Here is a 14,732-nt window from a genome sequence, read left to right on the forward strand (position 1 = left end):
CCAGACTGCCCCCAACCCTCACATTTTCCACTAGACCATCTCTGTTTGTTAGTATCAGGTCTAGCAGCGCCCCTCCCCTTGTTGGCTCCTCAACCACCTGCGTCAAGAAGTCATCTGCAATGTTCTGCAGGAACCTCCTGGACTGTCTGTTCCTGGCTATGTGGTTTTCCCAGCAGATATCAGGGTGGTTGAAGTCCCCCAGGAGGACCAGGTCCTGTGATCGGGAGGCTTCCCGCAGCTGCCCGTAGAAGGCTTCGTCCACTTCCTCRTCCTGGTCAGGAGGCCTGTAGTAAACTCCCACCACCGTGTCGCCCCTGCTGGCTTGCCCCTTTATCCTCACCCACAGGCTCTCTACTCGCGTTCCATTCTCCCCTATGCTGAGCTCTAAGCATTCCAGTTGTTCCCTCACATAAAGAGCAACTCCGCCACCTCGCCTTCCTGCCCTGTCCCTCCTGAAAAGCCTATAGCCCTCCATGGCCACATTCCAGTCATGGGAGCTGTCTCACCATGTCTCAGTAATTGCAATGAGATCATGGCCCTGTAGCGGCACGTGCATCTCCAGTTCCTCTTGCTTATTCCCCATGCTGTGTGCGTTTATGTAGAGGCATACTCTCTAAATTGAAGAGAAAATAATATAGAAAATGACAAATCCAATAACTTCTGATCTGAAGGTATATTCAGCTACTCAAGAGCGTACTTAATCTGAAACTTGTAATTATTTTTCCATCCCCTTTTGAAAATTTTCCACTCACTATCAGGGTGGAGGTAGTACCTTACTTGAAGTGACCTCCAGACAACACGTGCATGCAGAAGCCCCAGTGGGCTCCTTAGGTTCACTGCAGCAGTGAGTGTACCTTGAAAAGGCTGCAAAGCAGCACTAGGGATAGATGGGCATAAGACCCAGGTGCAGCGTGAAGAGTAGGTAATCTCTATTGCTAATCAAATAATTGATGTTTAGTAGCCTTAGTTTTCTTAATTACTCTCACCTTCAACGGTCACACAGTAAGTGCTGCCCTGTCCTGATAGCACCTTTTTGAAGTAGGTTACTCTTAACTATTTTGCAGAAGAGATTTATGATTAAAGGAGATCTTCAAAGAAAAAAAAATCTTTTTTGTTTGCTTATCTCTTAATATCACCAATGCCTCATGAGTTCAAAGGCTGCAGTTAGCTGTTCATTTCTTCCCCCCTTTATTTACCTCTGTGTTAAAGATACCAACTGCAAGTAATCTGGAGGTACAGGATCCTGGAGATCAGCAAGAAACAATCATCGGAAGCTGCCAGTGTTGGGTCTTCATCCAATGCAATGTCTCATGCTCACTTACAGCTTGACACAGGCAAATTTTTGCTGCTGCTCTTATTATTACTGCCATTACAATTATTACTGCTCCCTCTACCTACGGCCTCTACTAGTTCATTTTCTTGCTACCCCTAGTAATGTTTAAAATAATGAGCACTCTGTCAGCAGTGTCAAGTACAAAACATGGAACAGACCTGATTTTTAGAAGAGGATAGTTCAGAGTTAAGTTTTTGGGTGACCATGAATCAAGACATCCCAAATCTGTACAAATAAGACAGTCTAAAAAGCCAACTTCTGAAAACCAGGCCCTTGACTTCCTACTGTCTCAGAATCAAGTGCTGACATTTAACTACTTAAGGGTTAAGAAAAACTTTGGAGCATGACATCAAAGCATATTCTAATGAAGAGAAGCTTAGGGAAATTGGAGTATAAAATAAAATATCTTGGGTCACTGCTGATGCTGCATGGACCTGTAGCGGCTGTTTGGGATGCACTCAATGCACAGATGAGGCTGGTTGTGCTTCCTTCCTGTGTGTTGTCACCAAAAGCATTTATGTGGCAATAAATCTTAATGTTGCTGCTGCTGGGAGCATATATGAAGTAACATGGATTAGAGACAAGAGGTTACTTCAGATAAAAGCTATGAAAACTAAGCATTATGTTAACAAGGACCAGTGCAGATGTACGATATTCCTGAATGGGACTCTGCAAATCCAGCAGTTGTTAGAAAGCAACAGTGGAAAGTACACAAGACTGTTTATGACCAGGAAGGAAAGTTAAAGAGAGAAGAGGATACAATGGTCATTGTTCAGGATGAGTTTTTGCTCTTCTTGTATCATTCCCAGGCACAGCTGGAAAAGACTTGATATGTGCGCTGTCACCTACTCCTCTCCCCACTTTCCACTTTAGGGGGGAAACAGCAGTGAGATGTACTCCTTTCTTCCCTCTTCTGGAAGCAATCTGTTTTTCTTTTCTTTCACTGCTGCTTTTGAATCCCTCTGGTCCCCTTTTTCTGCTTGATTCCTCTCTTTATCAGATTTGTGCATGTAATCAAGCAAACAACCATGAGCACCTGTGTATCCAGCTGGACTGTAGGTGACACGCATACTGCAGTGTGACACACAATGCTGGCACTGCTCAGAGTGCTTACTCTGGAACCAGGATGAAAAGGGCTGTGTTGTTTCCAGCAGCATCCTGCGCAACCTACTTTTGTCTACAGCTGCTGCATTCTGTACTTGCCTCAATGTGGGCTTCTGGTGCCATTGTGTCTGTGCGGAGTTATGCCTTTTGACCTGTAGTTGCTAACCCAAAAACCTTATGTTATATCTGCTGGTTCCATATGGAGGTCTCAGGAGTGTAGGTGGTACTAGATGTCTGTATTTAGATGGTATATGATCACACTCATGGTTTTTCCCTCTACCATTCAAAATATCCAGAAATCACCCCTTGCTCCAAGATGCACAAAAAAGTAAATGATTTTTATGTGCAGGGGGAGGAGACTTTTCCATCCCATCCTTGGGTAGCATAATGTAGTAAATACAAAGATCATGCCATTTAAAGTCCAGAGTAGTCAGCTACATGGATTTAAAGTATGGAGGCAGGCTCAACCTACCAAGGCACTATTCCTGTGCTGTACCTGCTGCTCAGAGACTGGAAAAGTGGCAACTCAAAGCTTTTGGGATGGATAGGGAAGATGGGCTTGGCAACTCTGTCCCTTTATGCCTGCTCCCACCCCTCCAGATGACTAAGCCATAATGCCGGGTGGGCTTTTTTCAGCCAGAGGATGACTTTGCCCTTACCTTCCTCAGCCGATGTGCACATCTCTACCAAACAACACTAAGTCCATGATACCAGCTGGCATCACTGAAACAATGTTTTGGTGAGTCAGCAGCAAAGACAGTTGGAATGGTTTTAGCACTGATTTTGTGTAGTAGGAGGCCCCTTATTCTAAAGAACTATTGAGAAGTGAGAGTGTGTAACTACTAGGAACTATTGATACAAACTGTCCACACATTTGGGAAGCCATCACCATCCTGAATTCTACTCGTCTCTTGCTTGACTCATTTGAGTGATCTGGGTTGAATATAGGGTAAAGGCAATAGGTTGCCTCCTAGCTATGTGATACACCTGTTCATCCCCTGTGAGGTGGTATGATGATACCTCTGATATGCAGTTTTGAAAGTAAAAGTCTTTAGTAATTTTGAGGTGATAAAGTCATCTATCAGGCAAATTACACCTTATTATTACAGGTGGGAAAACAATTGATCCTTAAAAAGACTTACATAATCACACAACTCCATCCTCAGGACCTGGACTCCAGTGAGCAGTGTTTCATGTCTGGGATTCCCCCCCACAAAATATCCTATAGCTTGCAAAAGAGGAGCAGGCCTAATGAAGAGATTGCAGATATCGCATTGTGAACTCAGACTTATTTGCTTCAGTCAGCCACCTCTGGCTTTAAAATGTACATTCCCCATAGCTTACACTGCCTATACCTATAGATGTTTTTTCCATGTGATGTTCCTGACTAAGGAAAGTCTTGCAAGGCTTTTCTGTTTCATGTAGCAACACTAGTGATAGAGAATCAAGACAAAGAAAATGTAAACTAATTTTCTACTTCATATCATCATTGAGACCTAAGAAGCTTTTGTTCTGTTTTCTCTTTTCTAGTTTGTTTTATTCTGATTTTCATGCTGTAATTTTCATGCTAGTTGAGTGCCATTAAGCACTACAGCATATCCAACTACCTGAAGGGCATGGTGGATAAGAGCTGACTTCATTCGCACCAAAACCCCAGAAGAATTGCGGAGGGTGCTTCCATTCCCTCACCTACCACCTCCTCCTCAAAGCACATCTTCCTCCCCTTCCCTGGCCTGGCTGGGTCAGAGACGTGACCCCCTGAGTATCTCTAAAATAAAAGATTAGCTAATATGAATATGCATGTTGGCCACAGGGTTGGAGTTGACTAGGTAGATGGCCCTCGTACGCTCACCAGCCATTTGGATTGCATAGTAGTAGTGATCCATTTATATGCAGAAAAAGCAGCCTTGCGACCACACACAGCTTCTCACCTCTGTCCACACCACAGTAATCTTTCCCTCTTCCCCATCTGGCCCCAAAAACAATGAAGTAAACTATAGCAGCACTTGATTTTCAGATTGGACTTCATATGGTTAACAATCTGGACTGTAAAGACCATTATGATGTGAACTGTACATATGTCTATTGAGAAGTCATCTTAGAGATCAAACTCAGGTTTTAAATTTAGGTAATGCTGAAAAAGGGTCCTGATACTGATACTCTTGCTGACATAAACAGTCACCTCCTCTTTTTTTTATTTTTTTTTAAAGAATCATCCAACATAGCAGTGAGAATGGTACAGAAGGAGAGGAAGGAAGAGATCAGAAATCTTTTAGGCCAAATGCTTTTGGCCTAAAGGCATTTACTTTTTTTACTGCCATGCTAGCTCCCCAGTGAATATCTCATTTGCTCTTCATTCTTCTCTAGCTTCATTACCTGGTGTTATTTTTTCATTGTTTAGTGATGGCTAATTCTCTGTTTTGTTTAATAACTGAGTTTTTCAAGAGGAGAAGCCTCTCAGATATGCCTGTTTCTTCTTCTCTTTTTCAGAACCTGTCCTTCAGCCAGACCTCAGTGCTGACTGTGTTAATAAATCCATATTGGGAAGCAGAAGACTAAGGACCATATGTTTGTAAAAGAAACTATGCAAGATAAAATTAAAAAAAATCCAAAAGAATGCAACAAAAGTGGAATTTCTTACACGTCATTCTGGGACGTTCAGATATGTGGTAAAGAGCCAGGTCACTGAAAAAGAAGTTCAGAAGAAAATTGATTGTCCAGGTAGAAAATCTATTTTTGTCTGATTCTCTTAACACTAACCCACAGAGCCTGATGTAGTTGCATGTGTCCACAGGAGTGTTCCAGATGCCAGGAGCGAGGGTGGCTCCCAGTACCCAGTACTGTGAGCCTAACAATGTTGTGCTTACTGGCAGGTGATGCTATTGCAGCATCCCAGATGCAAATTGTGACTCTGCTTGGCATTTTAGAGCCTCATTGCACCTTTGCCTTCCCCACTTCACTGCTGCCTACCCTTGTAGCCCGTCTGTCCCAGTAGCGTGAAGGCAGGGGTGGAGGGACATGAAGGGGGCTTTGCTCCCCCTTGTCCCCATGGCTGATGTGTTTTCCTTCCTGTGGCAGAGTGCCACCACTAGCAGGGACCTGTGGTCAGTGGGGCCTGGGGCTTCCGGAACAAGGAGAGATTTGGATGGGGGTGAGAGCCCTGTGGGTGGCAGGGAAGCCCTGGGCACACTGCGATGCTGCCTCCATCTGGGGAGGAAGTTTCCAAGGGGAAACTGCAGCCTGTCGGAGATCAGGATGGTCAGAGAGAGAATCTTGCTCACCCAAACCAGTTCAGCCTGGTCAAGAAGTATCCTGACATTCAAATGGTGTCAATGATTATTAGTAGTAAAGCAATAAAATAATGGAGAAATTGGGGAAGGAGGCATGCAAAAGAGTTTTAATGGCACACAGCACTTTGCAAGAGATAAACTTTCCCCTCATTTTAATCCTTATTTACGCCTTTAAAACCAGCAGTACTTCCCAAAGGAAAGAAAGGGTAAGCTGAGGCCTGTATCACTGCTACACACAGGCATAATCCAGACATCATATTTTGGTTTAACAGGTCACTCATGAGAAGCTTTGATTTTGCTTTTTGCACAGGATGAGTTGTGTGGAAGAGCTTGTTCTCTCTTACTAACAGTGAAGTAGCAAGATGTTTGACACATTAAGGTACAAATACACCATATGTAAAACTGTGAGAAAACACCCAAATCACATAGCACTACCTTTTTACTTAAACTAAAAACCTCACACATATTTTTGTATGTGGATAGGATATTGCACTGCTCCATGGTAAATAAAAAATTCCTCAGGTTTCAGTCAAACCTCCTTCCCACCCTACTGCCCTCCTTGAACACCTTAGGGAAGCTGGTCTGTCTGTTTCAGAGGTCAGCCAGGAAATAGCAGTTACGAAAAATCAATTAAATATCTCAGAGTGTCAAAGTATTTTGAGAACTGGAGTAAATGAGTATCATAGCACTTGGAGGGAACTGAAGCCCTTGGGATAACAGGTATGAGTACGGTTCTTAAAGTTACAAAATCTGTCCCCTGTTGCCGGCCCTTTGTGTGCCAAGCCTCACAGTGGTGAGACTGATCTGAATGCTTACATCGGGTCAATCTACCTTCTCTACCAGGCTGAGTCCAACCCTGGTGCCCTAGGAGACGGAACTGTTCATGTACCCACTGCTGCTGCCCTTGGCTGCTGCCTCACTTCTCCCTATCCAGGCAGAATTAGATAAAATCCAGCTTTACATGTTCTAAACTTCTCCCACCCTGCCTTTCAGTGGGAGTTGTTGAGACTAAGGAATACAAAGTGTCCATTCAAAATTCATCTGCTGCAAAAATCCCATCTTAGACGAGCCTAATTTGGTCCGAATTTGAGGACAATAGCATTAAATTTTGACCATCAGTGAGCTTCAGACGTGATTCAGCTCAGCTCACTTTTCATGTAAGCATAACTATGAGCAAATCTGATTGGGCTCATCTTACAAGTGACTGGGAAGAACAGAAACTTAAGGGGCAAAGTACATTTCTGTTCAGAAGTAGTAGCTAAAGTAAGTGAGAAGAGTCAGATCACTGAGAAGCCTTATTTCTCTCCATTCTCTCCAAAAGGAAGCCCAGGCAAATGTTAGCTTGTAGTGTAGACACCTTAACTTTGGTGTCATGACATGCCTTTCATGTGCCTGTCCAGTGAATGTTAATAGTTCTACCAGTGGCATATCCTTCTTTCAAGTTTTGTCTGGCAAGGAGCAAAGATGAGTGTATTTTTGTTGAGTTCAATTTGGTGCTTCACAGTGCACATTCTCAAGCATAAGCCAAATGCTGGCTGGACAACCCAAAGGATAGCATCCAGCAAGCCTTATCTAGTCAAGGTAAAGAATACTCACATAAATATTTGCTCACCAGACAAAATTTTAATCTGTAGAATATATGTATTTTTCTTTTCCTTCTTTGCTATTTTAAATTTGCACACAGCCAAAAATTAAAGTGCCAAAACAATATGAGGCAAGCTAGTCTCAGTGTTTCCAGCTCAGTAGGAAGTACTTAAAAAAAAATGTTTTTAGTATTTAGATGTTGAGCACACTCTGGATGCTCACTGCCTTATAAAGGTTTGGAGACATATCAAGAAATTTTTGTACTGTTTTATGAAAGTGTCTTTGTGTTTGTCCATTGTTAGCAGAGAAAGGGCATTTGGAGAAGTTTAGATAAGATGTATTGGCACACATGAATGCTCTGGTTTCAATTTTCTGTATAACTTAAATCCAGATGGGAGAAATAAAATTCTTCCTAGTGAGAGTGAGGGCTGGTTAATTTTCTGTTGTGTATGGAAAAAAGTCAAAGGGTGAGTTCTTTCATTTGGGTTGTGTCAATGGGGAAAAATACAGAATACTAGGTAGCTATTTGTCTGCTTTTAGGAAAAGTCACACCATGAAATTGTCTAAGGCACATGTTGTGCAAGTTTGTTTGGCTCAGATGTAGACCTCTGTGCCACGTCAGATGACTTTAACTCCTGGAGTTGGGCCTCCTGTTTTCTAGTCTAAACAGTACCAATCCTTCTGTGTCTATAGGCCAATTATTTGACATTTTTTGCCTCTTAAGATTCCTTGGGTCTGGATATCAGTGGATCAGGGGACTACATTGAATCTAATTTATTTCTTTAAAGAAGTATTTCACTATTGTGGTGTAAAAAAAGCAGCAAAAAATATATTCATGTCATCATAGATATATTCTGTCAGGCCTGAACCACATGCTTAGTCTGACAGTGATTTCTTTTTCCCTCTTACATCCTCTTCTACTTTCTTAACTAGGCCAGCTGGACTTTTATCTCATCACAGGCGTAGTAGGAGGTGTAATCTTGTTATCTTCATGATTTTGCTAATTTACTGTACCAGGAAGAAGAGAGCAGAAAGGCTGAAGAAGATGGTAAGTCTTTAAGGATTTTATACTGTTATCTAGCCACATAAAATCTTAGAGCCTCCCAGTGGGGGAGGAGGATACTATCTGTCTCAACATGAGTGAAAACTTGTGTGAATCCCAGCACATCAGCTGCCGTTGTCAGACTTGATTTCTGATATATATTTTTAACAAAATGCTTTTTTGAATTTGAGCCCCCTTTTTTTTTTTTTTATCCATCAAGGAAGAATTGTTCTTCTAAAATCTGGCCCTGACTGTCAGGGACAACGGACAGAGGGGTGTCCTTGACCAACCTTGACCAAACTGGAAAGGCCCGGCTAGGCTAGAAAATGGAAACAGTAAGCCAAAAGCAGGAACTAGCTGCACCCTGCCAGTTGGGAGGAAGGTCCCTGGGGAGGGGAGGGAAAGTTTTGCGGTTGGATATTTGGTAATCAGCAGGGCAACCAATGAGGACAAGCCATATCCGAAGCTTTGCCAATCCCTGCTGTTTTCTCGGGTCTGTTGCCATCCGAGTGTACGCCCTGAGTGGTATAAAAGTGTGTCGCGACTATGTAGTAAACGAAGTCCCTGTCTAACCTCCAAGAGTGTTGGCTCTGATATTCCTGGCCTGCCTCAAGCTGCAACACCTGACCACCTGCCATGAACATTCATGTGACTATATCTAAGATGCTGGTATACTGCCAGAATTTTTTCATTTAGTTTATGCAGTTGTAAAATTAAGATTCATGAAATCACTAGTTACATTTAGAAACATGGCAAGACTTTTTTTTTTTTCTATGTGTTTCTGCAGGCATCTCATACAACCTGTCCTCACTAAAAAGTTGCTGGAGTGCCATCAATGCTGGAGGTGCAATATGGGGCACTTTAAAGAGACCACATTTTCAGAAAGGGCAGAGCCTTCATCTTTTGAAATTCAGGCCTCTTTGAGACTGTAGAAAATAGCTGCTAAAGCCTTCTCTCAGTATCGCTTGTTTTGGTGGACAGAGTAGCTTGAATTTAGCTCAGGAGTTGCCCACTCTAGTATGGGGGGATAGACTTAAAGAAGAGGATGCTGAGCTGCAGTTTGAAGTGCGTCTGCTGACCAACATTGAAGAAGAGTTTAAAGCAAAAGGGACTCTGTCCTGCAGCCAGAGGAGGCAACTTGGCATCAAAGGCTTGCTTTCAAGTCTCCTGAGTTCCAAACTGTGCCAGGATTCCTGTGTGGTTTTAAATAAGAATCAATCTCTCTGTGAGTCTACTCCCAAATTACAATATGGAGTCAAAAGCTCCTTTTCGGATCACAACAGTTACCAGTTTACCCCAGCTAAAGAGGATAAAGTCTTAAAGAAACTCCAGCTGATATCTCAAAGGTGCTTTGCTTGGCCTGGCAGCTAGAGTGAGCATAACCTACCCCTTTGCTGAGTGGGAAAGCAATCTTGCTCATCCGTGCATGGGTCACTCTCTGAGTCCTCTTATTTCTCTCCTAAGTTCACAGAATCACAGAATCACAGAATATTTAAGGTTGGAAGGGACCTCTAGAGAATCATCTAGTCCAACCTTCCTGCTCAAGCAGGCACACCTAGAGCATGTGGCACAGGGAGGCATCCAGGTGGGTTTTGAAGACCTCCAGAGTAGGAGACTCCACAACCTCCCTGGGCAGCCTGTGCCAGGGCTCTGTCACCCAAACAGTAAAGAAGTTGCTCTTCACCTGGAGACGGAACTTCCTGTGCTCCAGCTTGTGGCCATTACCCCTCGTCCTATCGCTGGCCACCAGTGAGAACAGCTTGTCCCCTTCCTCCCTGCATTCTCCCTTCCTGCACTTATACATATTAATCATATCCCCTCTGAGCCTTCTCTTCCCCAGAGAAAACAGGCCCAGCTCACTCAGCCTCTCTTTGTACGAGAGATGTTCCATTCCCTTAATCATCCTGGTTGCTCTTCTCTGGACCCTCTCGAGAAGCTCCACGTCCCTCTTATACTGGGGAGCCCAGAACTGCACACAGTACTCCAGGTGCGGCCTCACCAGAGCTGAGTAGAGGGGCAGAATCACCTCCCTTGACCTGCTGGCAACACTCCTCCTGATGCAGGCCAGGATCCCATTGGCCTTCTTGGCCACGAGGGCACGCTGCTCACTCATGGTTAACTTGGTGTCAACCAGGACTCCCAGGTCCCTCTCTGTGGAGGTGCTCTCCAGCAGGTCGACCCCTAATCTGTACTGGTGCCGGGGGTTATTCCTCCCCGGTGCAGGACCCTTCACTTATCTTTATTGAACCTCATGAGGTTCCTCTCTGCCCAACTCTCCAGCCTGTCCAGGTCCCTCTGGATGGCAGCACAGCCCTCTGGAGTGTCGGCCACTCCACCCAGCTTGGTGTCATCTGCAAACTTGCTCAGGGTGCATTCCGTGCCCTCGTCCAGGTCATTGATGAACAAATTGAACAGCACTGGGTCCAGCACTGACCCCTGGGGGACACCACTGGCCACAGGCCTCCAACTGGACTCGGCCCCATTTATCACCACCCTCTGAGCTCTGCTGTCCAGCCAGCCCTCGATCCACCGCACCGTGCACTCGTCTAGTCCACTCTCCCGGAGCTTCCGTATGAGGATATTATGGGAGACAGTGTCAAAAGCCTTGCTGAAGTCAAGGTAGACAACATCCACGGCTCTCCCCTCGTCCAGCCAGCCTGTCACCCCATCATAGAAGCTATGAGGTTCGACAGACATGACTTCCCCTTGGTGAATCCATGCTGACTGCTCCTCAGCAGCTTCTTCTCCTCCATATGCCTGGAGATTCTCTCTAGGATGAACCGCTCCATCACCTTTCCAGGGACGGAGGTGAGGCTGACCGGCCTGTAATTGCCCGGCTCCTCCCTCTTGCCCTTTTTGAAGACTGGAGTGATGTTGGCTCTCTTCCAGTCCTCGGGCACCTCCCCTGCTCTCCAGGACCTCTCAAAGATGATGGAGAGAGGCTGAGCAATAACCTCGGCCAATTCCCTCAGCACTCTTGGGTGCATCCCATGTGGGCCCATAGATTTTTGAGTGGCCAGTTTGCCTAAGCGATCCCTAACCCAATCCTTCTCAACCCGTGGAAGGTCTTCCTCTAGTCCATTTCCATCTCTTCCATTTGAGCCCTGCAGTTCATGGGGGGTCGCCTTAGCAGTAAAGACAGAGGCAAAGAAGGCATTTAGTAACTCTGCCTTCTCGGCATTCTCCGTCACAAGCTGTACACCCTTTTTTTCGCACTCACTTTGCCCAGCAATTCCTTACCCATCCATACAGGTCTCCTGCCCCTTTAAAACCACTCGAGAGCTGATAAGACAGCGTCACGTCGACATCGGCTGAGACAGAGCCCTCCATGACCATGACGAGTCCTCCCTCGACTGTGCCACCCGTCCATGTCACAGACATTTCAGTGTCTGGCAAAGTGGTAAGATGACTGACATATCAGAAACGATGAGTCAGTGGTTAAAAATCAATTAGCATGAATTTATGTCTTATGCATGAGGAGAAATTAATGCTGGCAAAGTGTAAAAATTAAGGTTTCCAGATGCCTGGAAATTTTTAGGACCATCACAGCATGGTTAGTGGCAGGACACAGTTTTTTTACTGTTCCTTGTAGGTGCATCTCCTCTTCAGTGAACCATTTCCAGTAGATGACAGAGCTTCTCAGATTGGCGATCTCTGTTGGTCACAATTGGGAGCGCCCCAGCAGAGTTGGGTCCCTCAGAATGGAGAGGTCAGAGTTGGGTCCCTCAGAATGGAGAGGTCAGAGCTGCCCCAAATGTCCCATGTGGCTTAACCTCAGATAGAGTGCCAAAAAGCTTTCAGGTTTGCCTGATGGGAGTGGGCAATGCTGACTTTGGTTGTTCTGCTGGACTAGCAGGGCTACCTAAGACTGATAGTGGCTTTCCAGGAAAGACCAACATTTGATGTTTTCTTGCTTGGGCCAAAGACTTTTCCCCAGTTGCTCACTATAAATAACAGTACCATCTTCTCGTCAAACTTTAGTCTGTGCCTGATTTCTTTGGCCTTCTGTCATTGCAAATGAGCATAGAAAGATGCAAATTTGCCAGGAGTTTTTGCCAGAAATGATGGTCCGGCAGATCTCTCAGCCACCATTCAACCCTACCCTGAAGAAGCTGCATGTGCAGCAGAGGCCTCTGCCACAGCCACAGATGCAGCAGCAAGCAGTACTCCCAAGGCCTAGGCCACGCACTCAGCAGCGAACTCCAAACTGCCCAACATAAAGACCTTAACTGGCTGCCATGGGCATGATGACAGACTCTCCTCTCCATGATTCACTGGAAAGTTTCAAATCCCCTTGCTGCCCTCGGCTTGAATCATGCTCAGCTATGAAATAACAGCTTTTGTTGCAGAAAATTATTGAATGCCTCAAATGGCTCCAGGTAGAGAAGATTTGTAGTGATGGAGATTGATCCCTGTGGCCATTCTTCTTCAAGTGACTCCAGGTTAGGTTATGGAGCAATGAGACTTGAAATCAGTGCCTTTCTGTGATTCATTAGTTTTTATTGCACCTCATTTTCTTGTTGTCTTCTGAATGGATTATATCAAGGGGGATCTAAAACTCTAGTGAGACAACGTGGGCTCTTACATGGTATTGTTGCATGTATTTCTTTTCTGCTTCTGAACCTTCAGACATCCCTGTGGCTTCAGCATCAAATCTATGATCTCCTCAACAGAAAAAAAAAATGTATTAAATGTTTGACTGATATTAAAAGAATTGGTTCTGTCTAATGCAGACAGGAAAAGATTGAGGGGAGATGTAAGAGCCTTTGTGTGTCAGACGGGTGAAAAAGAAAGTGAGAAAGGAGTAAGCTATTCAGTTTCTACCATGTTTAGAACAAGAAAACATGGTCTTAAATTGCAGTAGATCAAGAAGTCTTTTTCTTACAGGCAAATGAAGCAGAAAAATAAATTTCTTGGGGAAGGATCACCATTACCTGGAATTTCAAAGGGTGGATTAGACAGGTATCCTTATTCAGCTGAGAGACAGAGGAATGTACTACATGGTCTTTCCAAGGTCTGCTCAGGTCGGTTTACTATGACTATATGCTTATAAAGAAAATTAAACTTTACTCACTTATCCTGTGACAAAATATTTGTCTGGATAACCAAAGCCCCAAGCAGCCTGATTAACAACAACATTGTCTAAATTGTCATGGCTATTCACCACAAAGCCATTCATCTGATGATGAGTGAGTTTCACTTGTAAGCACCTCATGTATAGGTAGTTGTAGAAGACTGCTGAGAGATCTCCTCTTCCCAAAGGGAGGTGTGTGTGGTTGGACTGCAATAAATACTTCTGCATCACTCTTCCTGTGCTGGATGAACCCTGTTCATCTTTCTCATTTTTGGAATTGTCCATAAATTCCTCTTTTGGGGAGGTTTGGAGCCAGGAGAAGAAAGACCCCTTTAGAGCAACATCTGAATCAGTAAAACAGAGTATAGGGTGTAAAAGATAGCTCAGATAGAGAGAGAGATACCAGAGACAAACACAGTGAGAGATCTGACCTCTATCTTAATGCATAAGGCAGAAGAATGTGTAGACATCTCGGACTTTACTATCCCCCTCATGCTTGGAGGGTTAAACATTCATTCTTTATTTTGCCTTAGAAAAGTGGCTATTTTTATCTTCTGCTATATTGGCAGAGGCACTGAAGTAACTTGCAATGAAGGAAGTTCCTCTGCCTCTTCAGAATTCACTTGGCTTCACTTGGCTTCAACTTCTTCTTCAGCCATGGACACCGGAATGATAGTGTTTCTTGTTCTTGCTTCAGCTTTCTGCAGCTTGTTTTAGGCTACATTTAGTGAATATTGCATTTAGTACATATTTTGCATTTAATAAATATTTTGTAGTTTATTTTGTAATGTGAATGGTAAATGAATAAAGATGAGTGAAGAGGATTTTAGCTCATACCTGTGATGGTACTTCTGTATCTGCATTACACTTTGGTACAAAGGAGACTAGAAAGATATTTTGGTCCCTGAGCTAAAAATGTGCATGCAGAAGGTTTCACACAGATCCCAGAATGGCCCGGTGGCCATGTGAGCACCCACAACTGGTGGGCTCAGGGCAGCATGGGTGAGCATAGGCCAGCCGGTTGGCTGTGCTGTTGTGCTCTGTCCACTGTGGATGGTTAGAGCTTTATTGGAGTCCTCTGTAGAGCCAGCAGCTGAAGTGGGACTTGAGAGCAGTTATGGTAACACTGGTCATTCCTGGGAGAAGAGAAGGCTTACTGTGACCTGAAGGGGTGCGAGAGTTCTTCCTCTGCCTCCATTGCCACTGAGCTGGGCTCTCAGTGCCCAGGGATTAATGGAATGAGTTCTAAGTGAGAAGTCACAGCCTTTAATTTACAAGGTGCTATGCTCATGTCTTGGTGATTTC

General features: G+C 44.4%; 1 protein-coding gene across 1 annotated transcript in view; it reads left to right on the forward strand.

The window, feature by feature from the left end:
• Positions 1-532: 532 nt before the first annotated feature.
• CD2 (CD2 molecule) overlaps positions 533-14,732 on the forward strand; it is a 60,997-nt gene continuing 46,797 nt past the window's right edge. Inside the window, 8 exon segments of the mRNA XM_026040328.1 lie at positions 533-540; positions 1,846-2,045; positions 2,048-2,108; positions 4,926-4,978; positions 4,981-5,045; positions 5,047-5,158; positions 8,245-8,289; positions 8,292-8,359. Of these exon segments, the coding sequence (XP_025896113.1) occupies positions 533-540; positions 1,846-2,045; positions 2,048-2,108; positions 4,926-4,978; positions 4,981-5,045; positions 5,047-5,158; positions 8,245-8,289; positions 8,292-8,359 (612 nt within the window).

This window comes from Nothoprocta perdicaria, unplaced genomic scaffold, assembly GCF_003342845.1.
Source record: "Nothoprocta perdicaria isolate Ctin4 unplaced genomic scaffold, notPer1 scaffold_100, whole genome shotgun sequence".
In the NCBI taxonomy this organism is placed as follows: domain Eukaryota; kingdom Metazoa; phylum Chordata; class Aves; order Tinamiformes; family Tinamidae; genus Nothoprocta; species Nothoprocta perdicaria.